At 49.1% G+C, this 17,324-nt stretch overlaps 1 protein-coding gene across 2 annotated transcripts in view; it reads right to left on the bottom strand.

Annotated features, from left to right (window-relative positions):
* Positions 1–3,473: 3,473 nt before the first annotated feature.
* Positions 3,474–17,324, bottom strand: part of GANAB (glucosidase II alpha subunit) — a 36,545-nt gene continuing 22,694 nt past the window's right edge. For both annotated transcript variants that reach the window (XM_083418477.1, XM_083418478.1), the window contains 11 exons: positions 16,766–16,909; positions 14,051–14,147; positions 12,748–12,849; positions 11,739–11,982; positions 11,193–11,257; positions 9,992–10,068; positions 8,915–8,989; positions 7,979–8,092; positions 6,979–7,091; positions 6,211–6,311; positions 3,474–5,229 (listed from right to left, as the gene is read on the bottom strand). In XM_083418477.1, coding sequence (XP_083274603.1) covers positions 5,120–5,229; positions 6,211–6,311; positions 6,979–7,091; positions 7,979–8,092; positions 8,915–8,989; positions 9,992–10,068; positions 11,193–11,257; positions 11,739–11,982; positions 12,748–12,849; positions 14,051–14,147; positions 16,766–16,909 — 1,242 coding nt within the window. In that variant the 3' untranslated portion in view covers positions 3,474–5,119. The remainder of the gene's footprint in view (positions 5,230–6,210; positions 6,312–6,978; positions 7,092–7,978; positions 8,093–8,914; positions 8,990–9,991; positions 10,069–11,192; positions 11,258–11,738; positions 11,983–12,747; positions 12,850–14,050; positions 14,148–16,765; positions 16,910–17,324) is intronic.

The following is a 17,324-nucleotide window of genomic DNA, read 5'->3' as shown; positions in this document are numbered from 1 at the left end:
CAAAATGTTTATCTAAATTGACCATTTTAATACAAACCAGTGTCCTTGTTTGGGGGGTGCGGCGGAGAGGTGCCATGCTTAAATCTGTTGCAGTAAAAACAGCACACAAGGTCTTGCACCTTAAAGATTTCTATTTTTATTTATTTTGTGGACTAGATACTGTAACACTTCCTCAGATCAAATACTCAACTTTCTTATTCCTTTCTTCTTTCTCATTCATACATTTATATCCCACCATTTTCTCCAAGGAGCTCAAAGAAGCATACAGGATTCCCCCCATACTTATTTAATCCCCACAACTGCCCTATGAAGTAAGTTATGGTTGAGAGGCTGTGACTGGCACAAGGCCACCAAGCGAGAGCTCCCTGACCAACTGGTGATTTGAACCCTGGTCTCTCCAGTCATAGTCTGACAATCTAACCTCTACACTACATAAGCTTTTGGCATAAGGTGTTTTATTGTCATGTAGTTATGGGGAGACCCAATATGGATTATGTAAAGGTGGATGACCAGACTTTGCCCATGCAAATTCAACAGAGAAAACAAGAAAGGTTCTATGGGAGAGAATTGTAGCCATTGTTGTTGTTTAGTCGTGTCCGAATCTTCGTGACCCCCTGGACCAGAGCACGCCAGGCACTCCTGTCTTCCACTGCCTCCTGCAGCTTGGTCAAACTCATGTTCGTAGCTTCGAGAACACTGTCCAACCATCTCGCCCTCTGTCGTCCCCTTCTCCTTGTGCCCTCAACCTTTCCCAACATCAGGGTCTTTTCCAGGGAGTCTTCTCTTCTCATGAGGTGGCCAAAGTATTGTAGCCTCAGCTTCAGGATCTGTCCTTCCAGTGAGCACTCAGGGCCGATTTCCCTCAGAATGGATCGGTTTGATCTTATTGCAGTCCATGGGGCTCTCCAGCACCATAATTCAAAAGCACCAATTTTTCGGCGATTAGCCTTCTTTATGGTCCAGCTCTCACTTCCATACATCACTACTGGGAAAACCATAGCTTTAACTTATCCCACATGGTCTAAGGCAGGGAACATGTCAGCCTCTACATGCTGGACTCCACTCCCATCAGCCCCCCCCCCCCCCCAGCATGGTGAACAGAAGAGATGTAGCTCAGTGACAGAGAATCTGCCTTGAATGCAGAAGGTCCCAGGTTCAATCTCTGGCATCTCCAGGCATGACTAGGAGAGACCCTGCTGAAAGCCAGGATATGCAGTACTGAGCTAGATGGTCCAAAATGGTCTGGATGAGAAGGCAGCTTCCTAGGCGCCAGGAATTCTGGGAGTTGGGAGCCCAATAGCATCTGAAAGTGCACCATGTTTCCTTCCCTGCTATAAGAAACTGGTCCAAATGGCCAGAGTTTCCTGGCCACCACCCTCCAAAAGGGGAGGAAATCCAAACACAGCTCAATACAGTGGTTTCTCGGGTTGCATATGCTTCAGGTTACATACTCCGCCAACCCAGAAATAGTACCTCAGGCGCTCCGGAGGGAGTCTGCTCGGCAGGGGCTGGGTCCTACCGCACCGGCGATGCGGGGACCCTTAGAAACCACGGCCACGGAGGCCGTGGACATGGAGACTCGGCTTGCACCGTTAGCGCCCTCCCGACTCGTGAAGGAGCCTTTTTAAAGGCTACGGATCGGGTGCCGGGGAGAAGCGTGGTGCCTTGAGTCCTCTGCTTCCCCTGCTGAGCGCAGCCGCATGCCATCCGGCGGAGAGCGCTGACTTCTTCCATTGAAAATTCGGACTTTTCAACAATAACCCGTGAGTAAATCTGGAAATCGGGTTCAAAAGGAGGAAAAAAGAAATTTTTTTTTCGAATTGGATACGAGCGGGGGGGATTCAAAAAGGAAGTCAGTCCCCTCCCTATTGTAAATTGTCTAAAACAAAGACGGGGAAACCAAGACCCAAAAAGGCTTGCATTGCTGATAAAAATTACAATTCCACGATGGGGAACCACAAGAACTGTGCTGGAGGAGGAACTGGAGAAGGGAAACACAACCCCCCCCCCTGGGAACCGGGGCGATTGAAGAGAGAGCCTGGTGAAAGGAGTCGGAGAGTTCGACAGTTTTCAAAATAGCTGTCAAAGTCGGAAAGTGGAGTGGATTTTATTATGAGAACTTGGCTGGTTAAATTTGCTTCAATTTGCTACAATTTGTTAAAATCTGGATACAAAATGGCGAATATGGATAACAACTTGATTTTTGGACTAGAGGAAACAAAGTTATAACAATCCCCCTCGAGGAGCTTCGGGACATTACAAGGACTGGGAAAGTGGAAAAACACCAATGGAATTTTACAGAACTGGTTACCTTCTGGGAAAGCTGCAAAACGGAAACAACATCTCGTCTGCAGGGTGTCTTCTTTTTTTTTTTTTTTTTTTTTTAAAGGAGACAATAGACTTTTCTATTGAAGAAAGGAAGGGACTGAACGTAAGGTTTTGCCCCTGAACAACAACCACCCCTGCAGACTTACCAAACTTGCGAATTACAACGTTTAAGCAGCGGAACAAAAGGAAATTAGACTACAAACCGGAAAGAACAACGGAGGGAGTTTTACTACAGTTTTCTTAAAGACTGAAGTTAAAGCTTTGGAGAATAATAATAATAATAATAATTTTGATTATCAAAAAATTTATTTCTAATTTTAAAAAAAAAAAAGGGAAAGCCAGCTGGAGTTGGGGAAAAGTTGTGATTTATGGCCTTAAGAATTCCAGGCAGATACTAGGGGTTGATGGTCAGGGGGAAATTAAACCGGGGACAGGGGGGGGAGAACTAAAACTCCAAAGGCTTGCCAACTTTGTTCTTTTTTGTTGAATTGGTCTTTCTTTTTTATTATTCATTATATCTCTTATTTTTTACCTTTTCTATTGTTATTATCTGGGGTGCTTTTTTTATCAAAAATGGAAATTGTGGAATGGAAGGGGGTGGGTCCTGGGGAAAGAACATTGGGTTGTTTATTATTATTAAGGGTAAAACAAATTAAGCTTTAATTTGAAAGGGGAATTTGTGCGGCCAACAATGTGAAATGGGAATATGGTGGGGGTGGGGGAAGGGGGGAGTCCCATAAGTGATTATGTATTTTTTGAAAATTTTAATAAATATTATTTAAAAAAAAAAAAAAAAAAAAAAAAAAAAAAGAAATAGTACCTCAGGTTAAGAACTTTGCTTCAGGATAAGAACAGAAATCGCATGGCACGGAGGCAGCGGGAGGCCCCATTAGCTAAAGTGGTGCTTCAGGTTAAGAACAGTTTCAGGTTGAGAACAGACCTCCAGAACGAATTAAGTTCTTAACCTGAGGTACCACTGTATTCCTTTTTTAAAAGTTTTATATGTGCTACTATTATGAGGTTTTTCTTTGCTCTCATGGCCTCCTGACTTGAATACTCTATGCATCCATGCAGCAAAACAGGCGCCTCTGACATTGTCATGCGTAATCTATGGCAGCTATCAAAAGAAGAAAAAACTAAAATGCTTATTTTTAATGGTTTTTTTATTGTCCATCTTTTATCAAAACACCCAGTCAGTGAAAGCTTTATACCTGCAGATGAAATCACAATCAAGAAAGCATGGGAGGAGAGGAAGTGTGTGTGTGTGTGTGTTAAAGAAGGGATTTTGACCATTTTTTAAAAAATAAAAAAAGACTCGCTCTGGGCCTTTTGCCTGCAAATGCACGAGGGAGAACCAGCCAGGACCAGGAATGTTAATCCACGTACACACACAAGACGGCCAAGGCCAAACGCAAGCCAGGCAGCCTAGCCTGAGAGGGGGCAGGAGCAGTGATAGCTGGAAGCAGGAGCGGGAGAGATGGAAGGCATAGCGAGAAGAGTAAAAAAGAAAAAATCCTGCCCGCCCTACTCCACCCCAAGGAGGATGGGCCCCTCTCCTCACATTCTGGCAGGAAAGGGGCCTGATTTCTTAGCAGCTTCTTTCCCCGCCCACCTGCCACTCTTGTTTCTTCCTTTCCAGAACTCTGTGCAGGGCAATCCCCCGCTCCACATTCGCTTTGGCTTGCTCTCATAACCCAGGGCCTGGTTTTCTAACCAAACCGTACCATGCCTCCCCTTTCCCTTCACATGATCTGCCTCATCTACCCTCCCCCCCAAGAAATTATATAAATAGAAGTGCCAGTGATTCACTGACACCAAGATAACCCCCATCCCCACTCCGGAAAGAAATAGAAATCCCTTCTCACTCACAGTACTAAGGGGTGTTTTTTTTGGGGGGGGGGGAGAAATAAGAAAGTATTGGGACTGGTGGGTAAAAGAGAGCGTGGGAAGAGAATGGCCACGATCTAGTTCAGGTGTGGGGAACCTGGTGCTGCCGAACTACAACTTCCATCAGCCATAGCATGACCAATGACCAGGGATGATGGGAGCTGTAGTTCAGCAATGTCTCAAGGGCCAAAGCTTCCCCACAAGTGAGCTAGCTGTACATGTTGCCCTGTTGTTTATGGCGAATGGCGGCATGGGGCAGGGAACAACGAAAGAGGGAGTTCTCCATACATTCACCTGTTGGCAGGGAAAAGGTTAAAAGGCAACCCCTGCCAAGGTCACTCGTTTTGTGGTCAGTCACTGGAGCCAGGAATTGGTTGGGCAGGAGAGAGATGAAGAGGGAAGTGGAGATGGATGGGAAACAGAGGAGACCAAATCAATTCTCCCTCCCCTCTGGAAAGGCCCAGCCCCTCAAAATGGTTGGTCCCAATATTGCAACTCCAGGGAGTGGGGTGGCGTGGGAAGGGAAGAGATCTTTCTTGGCCACCACCCCCGGCAGAAGGGAAACGAGAGTCTCAACCAACTCCAACCCAGAGATTCTTCATTCTACAGCAAATATTGCTAAAGTTAATCTATGGAACCACACGCAGGGGGAAAGAAAGAGTCCAAGCCAGGGGGGAAGGGGTGGAAGCTATCGTCGCCCCCGCCCCCTCCCAAGACATGCCTGAGTGGTACAGGATGTTGGACTTGAGCCCCTGCAGGGCGGGGGGGCACCTAGCTTTCCCTTCCCACATGACCGTGAAAGGGGAGGCATCCCAGAACTCCCCAACACTGCTTGAGTGTTTCCTTAGCCCTCTTGTCCAGCTGAACCCCTCTGCCCGCCCGCCCTCCCGCCCAGCTCGTGGCATTATCGCAGGGAAATGCTCCAGTCTGCCCCAATGTTGACTGCAGGTTTCCGGATGGTTAAGACGGACGTTTCAGCCTCGTGTGTGAAATCCAGGCGAGATTCTGCAACATCTTTAGGATTGGGGGGGAGGGGGGGAGACAGAGAAAGAGAGATGAGGTGAGCACAGCTAAGAAAAAGAAGTACCGTCCTTTCCCAATAGAGAACAGTTTAAAGTCGGATTTAGCTCAAGGGTGGGGAACTTGTGACCCGCCAGGTGTTGCTGAACTACAGCTCCCATCAGCCTCAGCAAACAGGGCCAATGATCAGGGATTCTGGGAGTTGTAGTCCAGCAACAACTGGAGGGCCAAAGATTCCCCCATTGCTGTAAATCTTAGCTGAAAGTGCTCCATAGATTAGATTAAAATTACAGTGGTGCCTCACAAGATGAAATTAATTCGTTCTGCGAGTTTTTCCGTCTTGCGAAGCACCACTGTGCATTGATGGTTTCCCATAGGAATGCATTGACGGATTTAAGAAAAAGGCACAAGACGTTTTCGTCTTGCGAAGCAAGCCCATAGGGAAATTCGTCTTGCGAAGCAACTAAAAAAAACGAAAAACTCTTTCGTCTTGCGAGTTTTTCGTCTTGCGAGGCATTCGTTTTGCGAGGTACCACTGTAATATTAATTAATTCCCAAAATTCTCACAGTGCACACAGACAAAACAGCACAGTTCAATTCATAGGAAACTGTTCCTCAAGTTTTATGGATACCAGGAAGAACCATCAATTTTTTTTGCTGTTGGGGGGTATTCACTGCCTGCCACAACAACTTCTCCTTTTCCTCCTAAGAAAGCCCCACGATGACCCAGCTCAGATGATCATATTTCAGCTTACTGAAATGAGGCACAATTTGTCTATCCTGCCCAGGTTCCTAAGGCAGAGGGGAGTCTTCCCTCATCACCTGGATTCCTACTTCCTTCTATAACTGGAGGCACCCAGGACCGAGCCTGGGCCTTCTCTATGTTAGACATGTGTTTTTCCACTCAGCTACCGTCCTCCCAAAAAACCATGGAGATGCCAGTGGATGGAGCCCAGGACTTTTCCAACCACTCACCGTTCTGTTTGAGGAACACTGCCGCTGGCTTCCCGGCTCCCAGGATCACCACCCGTTCAATCCAGGCCGGAGTTTCAAAGCTGCCCTTTGGGTCTGCGGAGCTGGAAGACAAGAGAAAACAAAGCCAGGGAAAGCGGGGTTAGAAGGCAGGGAAGTGATACTGTAGTCTCAAACTCTACTTAAAAGGCAACAAAGATGGCACCTAAATCCCACCCCCAAAACATAACATTTTCACCTGACTTACAATAAAGCAAGGCAGGTTACAATAAAGCAATATAAGATTTACATACCTGACTAACAAAATGATGACATTAAAATGCCAAAACAACTGCCGCAAATAAAACATTATCAAAAACACCATCAGCAAATAACCGTCCCAGAAGCATCAATTAAATAAATCATTCTGAAACTACATTAAAATAGGCAACTCTGGCCTTTGTATTAAAGAGGTGGTCAGACCCAGCACATTTGGGCTGTACTGTTCCAAACTTTAGATAGGGGTGTTGGTGGTTGAATGGCCACCAGTTACAGGAAATAAATCCTCGCCTGAAGTAACCTAGCATGTCAGGGCTGGGCAGGACTGCTCTTCCCTGGCACGTTAACTTTCCATGAGTGGGGAGAGGAGCCTTTAATCCTGAAACTGCCCCACCTGCAGCCTGAAGTGCAATCACAGGCCGACCACCTCAGTCAGAAGTAGCACCACCAACCAGGCAGGATAGATGAGTCTGGGGTGGGGATTTTGTGGGAAAGAGGAGGGAGGCCCAATACCTTGCCGTCAACGTGTTGCCGGAGAAACTGAAGCGGCGATGGAGGTACTGCCCCTTTGTCTCAAAGTTGAATGTGTGCCCGTCGTCAACGAAAAGCTCTCCTTGCGCTGTGCCCTGTAAAAGGGGGGGGGGGGTGTTGACACAGAAAGCGAGGAGGTCCTGCTAGTTAAATCCTGTACCAGGTGGGTTCTGGGAGAGAGTGGAGCTGCCATGGTCAAGACACTCTCTGCGCAGCCTCTTCCTCTTCATTGTTGCTGCCACTCTCCCCGATTTTCCATTCTCTCCCCATCAGCGCAGTTGTGTGGAATGGATTTAAGTGATGGGTAAACCTCTGCAGGAGACGCGGGTGGTGCTGTGGGTTAAACCACAGAGCCTAGGACTTGCCGATCAGAAGGTCGACGGTTTGAATCCCCATGACGGGGTGAGCTCCCGTTGCTCGGTCCCTGCTCCTGCCAACCTAGCAGTTCGAAAGCACCTCAAAGTGCAAGTAGATAAATAGGTACCGCTCCAGCGGGAAGGTAAGCGGCCTTTTCGTGCGCTGCTCTGGTTCACCAGAAGCGGCTTAGTCATGCTGGCCACATGACCTGGAAACTGTACGCCGGCTCCCTCGGTCAATAAAGCGAGATGAGCGCCGCAACCCCAGAGTTGGTCACGACTGGACCTAATGGTCAGGGGTCCCTTTACCTTTACCTTTAAACCTCTGCAGCCTGAGGAGCCCTGTTCCCTTCTGGGCGCCACATACCAGTGGTGGGTGGAGCCAGAGGCAAAGATGGTCAAGTATAGCACTGTAGACTAGTTCCCTACACACACTGCTCCCTTCCTCCTTCCAGGAAAATGAGAATTCAAGGATGCATCCCAGCTAGGCAGAAATGCACGAGGACCTGCTAGATAGGGATGCTGGGAGTTGTAGTCCAAAAACAACTGCAGACCCAAGTTTGGGAAAGCCTGTTGTGGAGCATCTCTCCCACAACCCTGTCCCTCTTTGCTCCTTCCCACCTCACCTGGGGGCCCAGGGCCACGTAGAGGGTGTAAGGGTCATTGTACATGCAGTCCGAAGATCGCCGGACCCGCTCCTTCCGAGCCACGATGCTGCCACCACGCTGGTACACAGGAATCTGCAGAGAAGCGTTGAGGATCAGGGGGTTAAGTTTGCTACTGTGTTGACACTGTTCTGCATTGTTCATGATATATTCTATACTATTCTGTATAAACAAGTACAGTATTGTGTATTAGGAATTATTATGTACTTTACTACTGATTGCTATCCACCTGGTTTACTTTTTTGCAGCATACTGATATTATGCTATGTTACTATATTGTAAACCACTCTGTGGTCTTTTGAAAGAAGGTGGTATAGAAATGTCTTTATTGTCTTTTCGGTGCTTTTTTTACAACACTTCAAACCCGGAAGTTAGTCTTTCAGTTTGCAAATGTTCTTGGAACCCAAATGTCCGACGGGGCTTCTGCGGCTTCCTGCAGGAAGCTCCTGTAGCCAATCAGAAGCCGTGCTTTGGTTTCTGAATGTTTTGGAAGTCGAACGGACTTCCGGAACAGAGTCGACTTCCAAGGTACGACTGTATATAAAACTGGTGTTGTTGTTTTTTTTTAAAAAAGATATTGGTGTTACTGAGTTGCAAGCCAATGCTAGTCCCACTCAGAGGAAACTCACTGAGGTCCATTAATTTTAGTGAGTCTATGCTGAGTACAACACAGCTTGTGGCAACCCACTATTGCTTATGGCTTCGAGAGGTTTCGTAAAGAGATTCATGAATGGAATTCAAATATACAATCCTAAGTGGTGGTTCCAAGGGGGGTGGATGAGAGACAAAAGCCTCCAGTGGCCAGGTAAGCAAGGCTTCCATGCCCTGTCTTGGTTCTCTTTCTCCCTCCAGGAACCCCCCCGCCCCCCATCTACCCTCTCCCCCCTTTTGACTTACGCTGCTCATGGTGACTGCTAAATAATGGGTTTGGGGTGCATGAAGTTTCTGGTGAGTGTGGACATCATACCAAACCTGCATAGTGGAAAAAGGCACGTTAGAGACATAGCTGTCAACTTACAGATTTGAAAATAAGGGACCAGCAGCCTCGAAAATAAGGGATCAGCAGCCAAAATAAGGGATTTTCCAGGCACAGGTATGTTCGGCTTCTGAGCCCCTCCGAGCCAAAGGCAGAAAGCCCAGCCAGCAGCCAAACGAAGCCTCAAGCGGTGGTTCCCACAGCGCAGCAACCCAACAAAGGGGATGCAGCAAGGAAAACCATTGTTACCTCTCCGCTGGGAACACCAAGCAAAGGCGAGTTCCCAGGCAACGCTGCCAATTTGATCGGCACAAGGCATGCAAGCTCCACCCCCCAGTCGTTCTTAGACTCCTTATTGAGTAACCAACGCAGCCAAGAACACAGTTGGAGCCTCCCTCCTCCCTGACCTGCAGGGAGGGAGGGAGAGGAGCTGCTTCCTTTGAAACCCGGGAAATTTAAGGGACATCATCAATAAGGGACAGCAGCGGGACACGGCGCTGGGATAAGGGAGTTTCCCGCCAAATAAGGGACGGTTGACAGCTATGGTTAGAGAGGACTATGGACATCCACAGGACTTGTCACTCCAAACTCCAAACAGAATCCTGGGAGTGCTGGGGAGCGTCAGGGTTAATTTAAAACAGGGCTGGCCGATCTTGTTCTTTCTTCTGTTGGGGGCTGCAGCCCCTCATAGTCAATATGTGGAGCCCCATGCCAGAAGTAGATAGGTCTAGAGCCTAAAGTGGGCAAGACCACCCTTTCCGCCTATGCCTGTCTCTCTGCCACCCCCTTTCCTTTCTCTCTCCCTTTGCCACCCCTTCTATGTCTCCTCTTTCTTCCTCTGGGTATCGCAGCCTTCATTTCCTTAGCACTGGACACAGGTAACGCCAAGGAGCTGCCAGAGTTGCTCACTCTCTATGCTATACACTCTGACAAAGGGGCGCCGACTCTCCTTCTCCCACCCCATCACGCCTCATTTCCGCTCTGCCAGCCTCACTTACCTCTCCTTTGCCAGGCAAGTAGACCTGTACGCCTCGGGCCCCCTGTGCCGTGACTGGGTGAACCAGCAAGGCATCGCCTGCAAAGGGAAGAAAACAGAGTAAGTGCATGAGATCTAGAAACTTGCATTAACTGCTCCTCTTGTAATCTGCCTCTGAATTAGGAACATTAGGGGAGACCTGTTGGATCAGATCAAAGGACCATCTAGTCCATTATTCTGTTCCCACAGTGGCCCACCAGATGCCAAAGAGAAGCCCACAAGCAGGACCTGAGCAAAACAGCAACTGGTATTCTGCTTATGATACTCCAGGCAAAATAGAGCCACTGACAGCCTTATCCTCAAATATTTTGTCTAATCCCCTTTTTGAGCTGCTGGCCTTTACTATACAGTGGTGCCTCGCAAGACGAAATTAATTCGTTCCGCGAGTTTTTTTGTCTTGCGAAGCATCACGGCGGGGAGGGGTGGGGAGAAGCAGGGCAGCTGCCGCAGCCGGTCCTTGGACTCACCCGTGCCTTGTGGACACCGCGCGACACGGCTACTGGAGGGCGGCGGGGCTCAGGAGCGCGACTCCGGCTGCAGCGCTGGCTGCTGGCGGCAACGGCTCCTGAGGGGAGCACGCGAGGGTAGTGGGCAGCGGCACGAGGCAGCCGGAAGGTCTGCCGGAAGGTGGGAGGGAGCCGGAGGAGCCGTCAGCAGGAAGGTGGGAGGGAGCCGGAGGAGCGGGGAAGCGAGCGTGCGACCGTCGCCATGACAGGAGAGGCAGGGCTGTTTCGTCTAGCGAAGCAAGCCCTTAGAAAAATCCGTCTTGCGAAGCACCTCAGAAAATGAAAAACCCTTTCGTCTAGCGGGTTTTTAGTCTTCCGAGGCATTTGTCTTGCGGGGTACCACTGTATTATTTTTTTATATATATTAACACAATTGTAACAATTGTGAAAACGTCAATGCTTATAATCTCAATAGGTAAGATGGCTGCTGGCAGCAGCTAGGATATAGAAAACTTTGCAGAGCCTGCAAATATCCCCATGGTACAAAAACGTATTAGAACCTGGTGATCACAGAAAAGATAACTCAAGGAAGTGTGCCCCTAACTTCTCAGTTGAAATGCTCAAGAACCAAAATGGCTGTCGGATGTTAAAATGTAAAGATTCTTGCCAGAGAACAGGAAGTGAAGCAACATCAACCCTGGGATTCACCACACTCACCAAGCAGATACTGGTCATCAATGGCATATGTTGTAGCGTCCTGGGGATATTCCACCCAAAGAGGTCTATGAAAGGGGAAAACAGAGTTGTGATAGCAGTAGAGACACAGCAGTGGGGAAAGCACCATCTGCCATAGCAGTTGATTTCACACATCACACCAAGCCAGGCTTGAGGAAACGTAACTACTGGTTTGGTGCAACGTGTGAATGGATAAACCCTGGTTTGCAGCTGGCTAGAAATCTGAAAAAGAATCTAGGGCTTCAGGCATCACTCAGTTTAGATTTCATGCCGTTTCTGAGGTTCTGGTCTGCTTTCAGCTTTCCATTGCTCAAAGCTCTCATTCCTTTCAGGCAGAGGTCTCTGGAGGTGGAGCAGCTGTTCCACAGCTAGTAAACTGGAGCAAGGCTTTCAGGGTTGCTGCCCCTGTTTGGTGTAACAGCACCTCTGCTGAGACTGGACCACCTACCTATATAGCCAGTCTACGAGCAGGTAGCCGAAGTCACCCTTTGCTAAAATGGAGAGACCCCCTCACACCATTTCGCTCACCTCATGACAGGCTGGCCAGTACGGTAGCTGTGGTAGAACAGAGTGTACCAAAAGGGCAGGAGGGCATAGCGCTGGCGAACAGCGTCCCGGATCAGGGCCTTGTTCTCTTCGCCAAAGAGCCAGGGCTCCCGGCGGGTGGTGTCCATGTGGGCATGCGCCCGGAAGAAAGGCTGGTAGGCTCCCGCTTGGTACCAGCGCACCAGCAGCTCCGGCTCGGGGTTTTTGAAGAAGCCACCCACGTCGGCTGGAGGAGGGAAGGCAGGAGAAAGATCGAGACTTTTAATATCCTTTAAGAATCCAAGAGCGGCCCAGTTCAGCTGGAACCGAGGCTCAAAGTAGCCCAGCACTCTGCTTCTAACAAGCCAACAAGAGCCAGGATGGTTAAGGCAGAGATGGGGAACTTGTAAGCCTATCACAAGTTGGACATAGCTGACCAATGCATGAGGGCTGAATTCAGCCGAGGCTCCCCACCCCTGGTGTTAAGAATCTCAAGAAATGGTTGTGTCCACAAGTAACATTAAAGCGCATGGATGAGCCTGCCGTGACAGCGAACCAAATGTTGGCCTCACATGACCCCCCCCCTCCTGTGCAGCTGGAAAGATGACTTCTGCTGAATTCAGTTTCACTTCCAGTGAACCTCAGCTTAGTAGCTTCTACAATTTTCAGGTCGCGGTTTCCAGCAAACCATTTGGCTTGTTCAGCTACTAACCATTGTTTCCTGTAAAGCATGGCTCCAGTTTGTATGTTACACCAGGCTGAGATTCTAACTCGGTGTATGTCCTTCTTCTCGCCATGTAGGGGGAGGAGATGGGGGCGTGAAGGAGTCTGATGCTTTCTGCAGACTTATGGAGGCTCATCCATGAAGAATTAAACCACAGTTTAGCATTACATGGTAAGTAGGCCAAATGTGTAGAGCATTCAGAAGCGCCATATTCACGATTACTATTATTATTATTAAGTCACAGACCAACTTCTTCAACACGGGTTATCTGAACCCGGCAGGATTTACCTCCGCAGAAAGAGATGCCCACAAGAGCCAGGCTTAGACACATGGGGATGGAGATCTTTAAGTGGTCCCATTCTGCTGCATTGTCACCTGTCCACACAGCCCCTGCAGAGGGTGACAACAAGAAGGTGCAATAGCGAACATAACCTGCCACTTTCCTGTGGCCTCATCTAGGCTCTGAAACTCTCTCCCCAGGAAGGCCGGCTTTGTCGACTCCTTGATGACGGCCTTCAGAGCACAAGAGGCTAACCTGTGACCCTAACCTGCTGGACTCGCATCACCCCTCACCGCAGGCCATACTGGCAGGGGCTGATGGGAGTTGGGGTCCAACGACATTTGGAAGGTCAAAGGTGTCCTCAACCCTGCCTTGGAAGCCTGCCTACAGTCTGCATGCCTGCCCCCTCCACACACACCTGGCTCCTTAAGGAGATTTCAGCTTAATAGTCTTTACTGAATTGGTATAACCTCTGCGGCAGAGTTTACATGGCAGACTGATTCTTTTTTATTTTAATGTTGTGCCATGTTCTTTAAACTACCTTGACAGCTAGGACTTGGAGATCAGAAGGTCGGCGGTTCGAATCCCCACAACAGGGTGAGCTCCCGTTGCTCGGTCCCTGCTCCTGCCCACCTAGCAGTTCAAAAGCACGTCAAAGTGCAAGTAGATAAATAGGTACCACTCTGGCGGGAAGGTAAACGGCGTTTCCGTGCGCTGCTCTGGTTGGCCAGAAGCGGCTTAGTCATGCTGGCCACATGACCCGGAAGCTGTATGCCGGCTCCCTCGGCCAGTAAAGCGAGATGAGCACCGCAACGCCAGAGTCGGCCATGACTGGACCTAATGGTCAGGGGTCCCTTTACCTTTACCTGCGGCAGAGTTTACATGGCAGACTGGTTCTTTTTTATTTTAATGTTGTGCCATGTTCTTTAAACTACCTTGACAGCTGGGTCGTGAGTTCAAGCAAAATATTCCTGCATTAGAGGGGGTTGTACCAGATGACCCTCAAGGTCCCTTCCAACTCTACAGTTCTCTGATTCTCTGTCTTATTTATTTGTCAAATATATCCCGCCTTTCTTCCTGCAGGTCTGCTGCACAGCAAGCCATATTGTACAGGGCGAGTCCGTCAGTCCAGGTAGCTCAGTCCAGTCTCCAATGGCTGGAAGCAGCTCTCCAAGGTTTCAGGTGGGGAGTCTTTCCCAGCCCAACCTGGAGATGCCACGGGGGACCGAACCTGGGACCTGCTGCATGCAAAGCAGGTGCCCTGTCACTGAGCAATGGCTCTTCCCTCCTCCCACCTCATGCACCACTAACCGTAGCGTTGTGAGCCCGCAAAGAAGCCGCGAGTCAACACAAACGGACGCTCCAAGCCTCCCGACCGTTTCACCTGCCCCTCCGCTGTTGCCATTTGCTGCCGGCAGTGGGGGGAAAAAGAAGTGGTTATGGGGACACTTCAAACCGTGATCAAACTTAACACTCGAACCCAAGCCCAGAAACCTTGCAGCCCATGCCTCCCTCATCAAACAGAATATGGTACACACACCAACACACACACACAGACAGACATATATATAAAATGATTCTGATGGAACGCAGGACCAAGTGCAGAATGTGGTTCTAGGTGCAGAATTCTGCTTTGTGGATCAAATAAATAAATAAATAAATAAATAAATAAATAAATAAATAAATAATTTGTACCCCGCCCATCTGGCTGGGCTTCCCCAGCCACTCTGGGCGGCTTCCAAAAAAAAATATTAAAATACTCTAATACATCAAACATTAAAAGCTTCCCTGAACAGGGCTGCCTTCGGATGTCTTCTAAAAGTCTGGTAATTGTTGTTCTCCTTGACATCTGCTGGGAGGGCGTTCCACAGGGAGGGCACCACTACCGAGAAGGCCCTCTGCCTGGTTCCCTGTAACTTGGCTTCTCGCAGTGAGGGAACAGCCAGAAGGCCCTCGGCGCTGGATCTCAGTGTCCGGGCAGAATGATGGGGGTGGAGACGCTCCTTCAGGTATACAGGACCGCGGCCGTTTAGGGCTTTAAAGGTCAGCACCAACACTTTGAATTGTGCTCGGAAACGTACTGGGAGCCAATGTAGGTCTTTTAAGACCGGTGTTATGTGGTCTCGGCGGCCGCTCCCAGTCACCAGTCTAGCTTCCGCGTTCTAGATTAGTTGTAGTTTCCGGGTCACCTTCAAAAGTAGCCCCACGTAGAGCGCATTGCGGTAGTCCAAGCGGGAGATAACCAGAGCATGCACCACTCTGGTGAGGCAGTCTGCAGGCAGATAGGGTCTCAGCCTGCGTACCAGATGGAGCTGGTAAATAGCTGCCCTGGACACGGATTTGACCTGTCCCTCCATGGACAGTTGTGAGTCCAAAATGACTCCCACGCTGCGCACCTGGTCCTTCAGGGGCACAATTACCCCATTCAGGACCAGGGAATCCTCCACACCTGCCCGCCTCCTGTCCCCCAAGAACAGTACTTCTGTCTTGTCAGGATTCAACCTCAATCTGTTAGCCACCATCCATCCCAAGCAAGCTTCTAGCCCTCATGGCTACACATGCTTGGATTCCTGCCCGGGGCTGTTGAAATCTGAGAAGCTTGGCTCACCGCCTTGCCTCTCCTCATGACTAACAAAAGTGTGCAGAACTGTAATCAATCGTTTTCATGTAGAAGAGGAATTACACCAATCTGTGTGGGGAATGCAACAACCTAATGGGTTATAATTTATCCAACTCTTAAATTTTAGAAGTTATGATTTGCCTGTCTCCCATCCAGAGTACTGATCGGATTCATGCCTGCTTAGTTTCCTCAAATGTGCTCTAGCAGTTAGAACTTAGACCAGAGACACCTAAGATTGACTCTCCCACTCAGCCACAAAGCTTACTAGGTGACCTCATTCATTCATTCATTCATTCATTCACTATCCCACCTATCCTCCTAGGAGCTCAAGGTGAGCTCAAGGTCAGGCTGAGAGACAGTGTCTGGCCCAAGGTTGCCCAAGAGCTTCACAGCTGAGTGGGGATTAAGAGTTCTCCCAGGTCCTAGTCTGACACTCTAATCACCACACCACACTGATGCAGGGATGAGAAGCCTGTGGCACCCCCTACCCACCCTAATAATAATAATTTATTTTTTTATTTATACCCCGCCCATCTGGCTGGGTTTCCCCAGCCACTCTGGGTGGCTTCCAGCAGAATATTAAAATACAGTGATTCATCAAATGTTAAAAGCTTCCCTAAACAGGGCTGCCTTCAGATGTCTTTTAAAAGTCAGATACAGTGGTGCCTCGCAAGACGAAAAGAATCCGTTCCGTGAGTCTCTTCGTCTAGCGGTTTTTTCGTCTTGCGAAGCAAGCCCATTAGCGGATTAGCGCTATTAGCGGTTTAGCAGCTATTAGCGGCTATTAAAGGCTTAAGGGATTAGCGGATTAGCTGCTAAAAGACTATTAGCAGCTTAGTGCCTTAGAAAAAGGGGGTGGGGAGCGGAAAAAAACCCCCAGGAATCGCAAGACATTTTCGTCTTGCGAAGCAAGCCCATAGAGAAATTCGTCCTGCGAAGTACCTCCAAAACGGAAAACCCTTTCGTCTAGCAGGTTTTCCGTCTTGCGAGGCATTCGTCTTGCGGGGCACCACTGTAGATCTTTATTCACATCTGATGGGAGGGCATTCTACAGGGCGGGCACCACTACCGAGAAGGCTCTCTGCCTGGTAGACTTCAATTCCCATCAACCCTGACCACTGGCCATGGGAATAAGAAATACGTCCGCAAGCATCCAGTGATCTTTCCTGCAGGTCCTGATCTACTTCCCAGCCCTTGGAAGACCAGACGAGAGAGATGTTCCAAACCAGCCTTCACTAACCCGGTTCCCTCCAGATGCTTTGGACTACAATTCCCATCGACCCCAGCCACCCTGGAGGGGAGCAAGCTGGCAAAAGCTGTTTCATTTGTAAACAGACCGGTCATGCCGTGGACTTCAGCTTTTCTTGGCCCAGAAAGGGGGAGGAGGAGAGGAAGGCAGCGCTCACCACGTAGAAGGCATACAGGTTGTGAATGTCACGGTGCTCCCAGCCCCCTTGGTGCACAGCGTCCTTGTGCATCGTCACTTCGGGGCCGTTGAAGACGGAGGGCTCGTTCATGTCGTTCCAGGTGTAGAGGTTTTCCATGGAGCCCTGAAGCCGAAAGAGAGGGAAAGCCAATTGGTGGGGAGGGCCCAGGAAGTGCTATCTGCGCCAAAACTGAAGAGAGGCCTGCTCAATAATAATAATAATAATTTTTATTTATACCCCGCCCTCCCCAGCCAAGGCTAACAAGCAATAATAAAAACAAATTGAATGAATACAACTTAAAAACAACATTAAAATACAACATTAAAATATTGAAACCGCACTGCAGGAGGAGAAAGGAAAAGGAAAAAGAAAGAGAGGGAGAGGGAGGGAATCAAACTGGCTCCAAGCCAAAGGCCAGGCGGAACAACTCTGTCTTACAGGCCCTGCGGAAAGAAATCAGATCCTGCAGGGTCCTGGTCTTCTGAGGCAGAGCGTTCCACCTGGCCGGAGCCATCACTGAAAAGGCCCTGGCTAAAGA

The sequence above is a fragment of the Podarcis tiliguerta genome, assembly GCF_965153285.1.
Source record: "Podarcis tiliguerta genome assembly, chromosome: 16".
Classification (NCBI taxonomy): domain Eukaryota; kingdom Metazoa; phylum Chordata; class Lepidosauria; order Squamata; family Lacertidae; genus Podarcis; species Podarcis tiliguerta.
This window is presented reverse-complemented; position numbering and strand designations above follow the sequence as displayed.